Below are 4825 nucleotides of genomic sequence, written 5' to 3'. Positions count from 1 at the left end.
ATCTCCAGAGAAGGAGACTCCACAGCCCCCCTGGGCAGCCTGGGCCAGGGCTCGGGCACCCTCACAGTCAACAAGTTCTTCCTCCCGTTCAACTGGAACCTCTTCTGCTTCAGGTTGTGCCCATGGCCCCTTGGCCTGGCGCGGGGCACCACCTGGAAGAGTCTGGCTGCGTCCTCGTGACCCCCACCCTTGAGATATTTGTAGGTGTTTCGAAGATGCCTGGATCCTGAAATCCTTGCCAGCCCCTGCCTGCCCCCCCCTGCACTGGCCACCATCCAGCACCAGTTGGACACTGGCACCAGCAGCCAGACCTGTGCGTGAAGGAGCTGGGGGTTTGTGAACAAAATAGCCAGGAGAAAAATGCAAGGGAAGAAAAGGGAAGGAACCCAGCAGCAGTGAAGTCATCTGGTTTGGGGCTTTGCACATGTTCAAAGCTTGAGCCCATGCTGAAATCTGGCCAGGTCGTGGTCTTAGGTGGGAGCTGGAGCCTGATCTGGATACGGACCCTGAACCCCTCTGTCCCTAGCCCCATGGCTGCGGGGATGCTCAGCCTGACGCCCTGGCTCTCCGGGAGACCCCGTGCTGCTGGGATGGGGTGCAGGGTGTTGGGTGCCTGCATTTTGGTGTTGGGCCCTTGCAGAAACACAAGGTTTCTGCAAGCGGCTGAGAACCAGCAACTTCATGCCAGGTCAACCAGCGCTGCCCAGTTCTGCCTCTTGCCAGATCCAAGATGTCTCCAGGGAGACACCAACAGAAAGTGGAGAAAGAGTCCAGAACTCCTACCCCTTGGCATTTGGGTGGCTCCATCCCATTGCTTTCTGCCCTTTAAGCCTCAAGGGACAGCGTCGCCCCAGCCCGGAGCCTGCATCAGCCCAGTAGGAAGGGTGAAGCAGGTTAAGCGTGGAAGCCAAACCTCCTGGGGAGTAGCCCACACTGGTCCAGGGCCAGGAGCAATGCCCGCTCCCAGCCAAGACCACCCCTGCCGGGCTCTGGGACCTCACCCCATCCCACCCCCCATCCATGGGGATCCCACAGCTCCCTGTGGGACCAAGCTGGTGCTTGAGGTGCCAGAGGTGGAGGGGTACAAGGGTTTGGGGGCGTTCCCAGCGTGGCAGGGACCCTTCCCCACTGCACCCTTGCCCTTGCCCACCGCACCCTTGCCCTTCCCCAGCTGCTGGCCCGTCTGTCCGTCCTGCTGGAGGACAGGGAGGTTTGCAAAAGCCTCCAGCCAGTGAAGGGTTACACTGGGTGTTTCGCTTAACTCAGCCCCAGTCCTGGGGCTCTGGAATGATAAAGTGCTGAGGTCAGGCTCGCTGACACCCAGAGGGGATCCCGTGGGGACGTGGGGTGCTCCAGGCACCCCAGCTCAGGTGCGAAAGGCGGTGCCGCTCCGCCGGGACCCCTCCATCTGCAACTCATTACCCGCACGCGGTTCCCATTTGCTGTCACCGGCCAAGCAGATGGAGCCGAGGGTTTCAGAATGAGGAAAGCTGCAATATTTTTCTGACATTAACACTTATATCAGGTCCTGGGAGACTCCGGGAGGAGCTGGCCCTGGGCCCCGACCCCCCCTCTTTGCCGCCCCCGGAAGAGCAGGAGGGACCGCAGCTGCGTAAGCAGGGTTTTCACAACAGCCCGCTCCGAGGAGCCCACGGGCGGGCTCCGGCCAGTAACCAAGGGGAAAAGCAAATATTTCTTCCCCCTGCCCATGCCCAGGGGAGCCAGAGCCGTGGCCCACCCGATCGGGGGGGTGCAGAAGTTGGGAGGCTGAAAGCAGCCTGGCTCATCCCCCGAGCCCTGGGGGGGAGTGGGGGGGTCCTGAGCTGCTGTCCTGGGGGTCATGGCAAGCACCAGGCTGCCACAGCAGCCCTCAGCCCCACACCGAGCGTTTTCTGTGAGCCCAGGAGGGGTTCGAGTGGTCCCATCCTCACGATGAAGCTCTCAGGGTTGACCTTGCCCCTGCCCTGCGTGGCCGCAGACCGGCCCGGGCCCCACAAGTCTCCTTCCAGCAACCTCTCCCGTGGGAATGAGGGTCCTTGGAGGGCCAGCTCTGCATTGGGGCAAGTTAGGGATCAGCAGATTTGCCCTGAGAGACACAGGACAACCTGCCAGAAAAACACCGAAGCCAGGGAGAGACCTTGAACCCTCCCTGCCATCACGCCGTGGAAGTGCAAGGTCTCTGCGTGGCCCTGGAAGGTGCCTGCTCTTCTCTCCCATCCCTCCCGGCATCACTCCCTCCAGGCTCCATCGCCTCCCTGCCACGTTTGCAGGGTGGCAGGGCACAGGGACAGCCCGCGGGCAGGATCTGCCCCTCCTTCTGCTGCAGGAAGGTGGGCAGAGGCTGCTGAGAGCGGGCGGACCCTTGCGGGGTGACCTCAAGTTTGGGGAATGGCGTCAGGGCTCAGCTTTCTCCTGGGAGGACTCAAAGCTGTCCCCATCCCGGGGGGGCTGGAGGGCAGGAGACATGCACGCAGCAACATCTCCTCTCGCAATCACGGCCGCGAGCCACCTGCACCATGCAAGCATCCAAAAGCAATTTGGCCAAGGCTGGGTGTTCCCAGCTCGCTCAGCGCCTGGATGCGGCCCATCCTGGCACGGGGGTTGCCCTCTGGAAACACCATGGGCTCTCCAGTGCATCCCACGTGCCTAAAACTAGAATGGTGAGTCCCCCATCGTCCCCATCCCATGCTTGTGGTGGGGGGCAGCAGTGCTGGGAAGCCTGCCCAGAGCAAGACCAGTTTCCCCAGCAGCCCCACAGGTCTCTAAGCGAAGCTGCCAGCGAAGGGGAATCTCGCACCTCCGCTTGAGCACCCCACTCTGCCACCCTGGCCGCTAAGGCATCGGGGAAAAAATCTGTTGGGGCTGTTTGCTTGGGGACCAAGCCTGGATCTGGTGAAGCGTGGGCAGCATTCCATGGGGCCAGAGCGAAGGAAAAGCGCTCAGCAGGTCCACGGTGGAGGCAGAAGCAAGCTAAGGCGTAGGGGAGATGCAGCCCCGGTGCTGCCGTCCCACCGCCCGGCATCTCTGGGCCAGGCCATGCACAGGAGTGGCAGAGCTTTGGAGGGGAAGGAAAAAAACCAAACCCCCCCAGAAAATCCAAAAAATCAACCTTTAGCAAGGAAAGCGACTTTCCCTGGAGCACAGCCCTGGTCGGTGGTGGAACCAAATGAGACCCTGGGCACCTCGAGAGGCCCATGGTGCCCCGGCTCTGCCATGCCCCCGTCGGACCAGAAAGGGAGAGCCACAGAAGCCTCCTTGCAATGGGATTCCCTGAGCGTTTCTCCCAGTGAGGCCATGCCGGCAGGTGAGGAGAAGTTTCCCACTCTGTTTGGGACACATTCATCATGGTGCTGCTTCCACCCAGGCACCCTGACCCCGGGCACCCCCCCTTCCTAGGGCAGGGATTGCTCCTCTGTTCTGGTTCCCTGGGACCCACAACCAGAGCTGAGCACCTAATTCAGCCCAGACACTTTTGCCTGCATGGGGCCAAATCGCTGAGCTGCTCCCTGAGCAGCCCAAGTCCCCACATACCCCCCCAGAAGCTCTCCAAGTTCAAAGCCCCCCCGCGCCCCCCGCCAGACCGAGGCGCTCGAGGAGCCCGGACTCACCGTCCTCGCAGAGGTTCAGTTTGGAAAGGTTCCTCCCCTCAAAGGGCTCCTCGAAGACGGAGCCGTTCTCCCTCTCGTTGAAGGTGTGAAGGTACAAGGCTTTGTTCTCCATCCTCCCGCTGCACGTGGGGAGCAGAACAGGCACGTGAGATGGTGCTCGGTGGCTATGGCATATCCTGAGGTGGCAAGGGGCCTGATCCTGGCTAATGCCCATCCCCTGCGTGGCTCTGGCACCATGGGCCAGTGCAAGGTGGTGTGGGCTGGTGCAGGGGACATGGACCCGCTGCTGAGGGACCCCTCTGCTCTCACTTGGCAAAGCTGACCACCACGTGGTAGACTTGGCAGCGTTAGGGTAACGGTTGGACTTGATGATCTGAAAGGTCTTTTCTAACCTAAACCATACTATGATTCTATGATTTTATGATTCTGTGATTCTAAGAGCTCAGCATGGCGGTTTCTTGACTTGCCCGTGGGCCAGGCTGGGCTCGGCAGTGCCCCGAACCAGGGCCAGAGCCTCTCAACGAATGCAGGGAGAAGCCAGTGGGCAAGCTCAGCGGGACCATGGGGCCACCACCTGCGTGGTCCTGCCTGCGTGCTTGCAGCTCAGCGAAATGCTCACCACCGACCCAGACCCCGTGCTCCTTGGCCAAGGAGGGGGCTCCTCCCGCCCCCCCCCCCTCAGCCACGTGCCCTGCCGGTGGCCAACCTGCTCGGTGTCCACTCCGGGCATGCCCTGGACGTCTGTTCTTCCCCGGGGCTGGGGAGATGGGGGCTCAGCCTATGCATGCAAGCCCCCCAGGACCTGTTTCACCCCAGGGGTTTGGGGTCCCCATGCACCCACACCACTTTTAGCTACCCCAGCACCCTGGCTGTGAGCTGAGGCCGCTCTCCCCATGGGCCTGATCCTGGTCAGGAGCTTTGAGTTGGGCTGGGCCTTGCCCTGCCACCAAGGTTTTATCACAGCACCCGGCCCAGGGAGGGGATCAGCCCCCAGCAGGGCTCTGGTATGGAAGGATTTAAAATCACCCGCTGAGTGGGACCTGCTGAGCACTCCCAAACTCATCCTCTGCGCCCAAGCGGCTCCCCCAGCTCCAGGCTCCCCTCGCTGTCAGCACATGGGTGCTGCCCTCCGTGGGGACCCCCAACTCCTGCCCGTCCCCCCCAAACCCACCTGGCTGGGAGCAGCCTGGGCAGGCAGCAGCACCCCCGGCCCCGGG

The 4825-nt window shown here is 62.2% G+C and overlaps 1 protein-coding gene across 1 annotated transcript in view; it reads right to left on the bottom strand.

Moving 5' to 3' along the window:
- SCARA5 (scavenger receptor class A member 5) overlaps positions 1-3720 on the bottom strand; it is a 42379-nt gene extending 38659 nt beyond the window's left edge. The window contains exon 1 of the mRNA XM_035900730.1: positions 3609-3720. Coding sequence (XP_035756623.1) covers positions 3609-3720 — 112 coding nt within the window. The remainder of the gene's footprint in view (positions 1-3608) is intronic.
- Between the last annotated feature and the right edge of the window lie 1105 nt (positions 3721-4825).

Source organism: Egretta garzetta, unplaced genomic scaffold (assembly GCF_000687185.1).
Source record: "Egretta garzetta isolate BGI_Z169 unplaced genomic scaffold, ASM68718v1 scaffold218, whole genome shotgun sequence".
Classification (NCBI taxonomy): Eukaryota; Metazoa; Chordata; class Aves; order Pelecaniformes; family Ardeidae; genus Egretta; species Egretta garzetta.
This window is presented reverse-complemented; position numbering and strand designations above follow the sequence as displayed.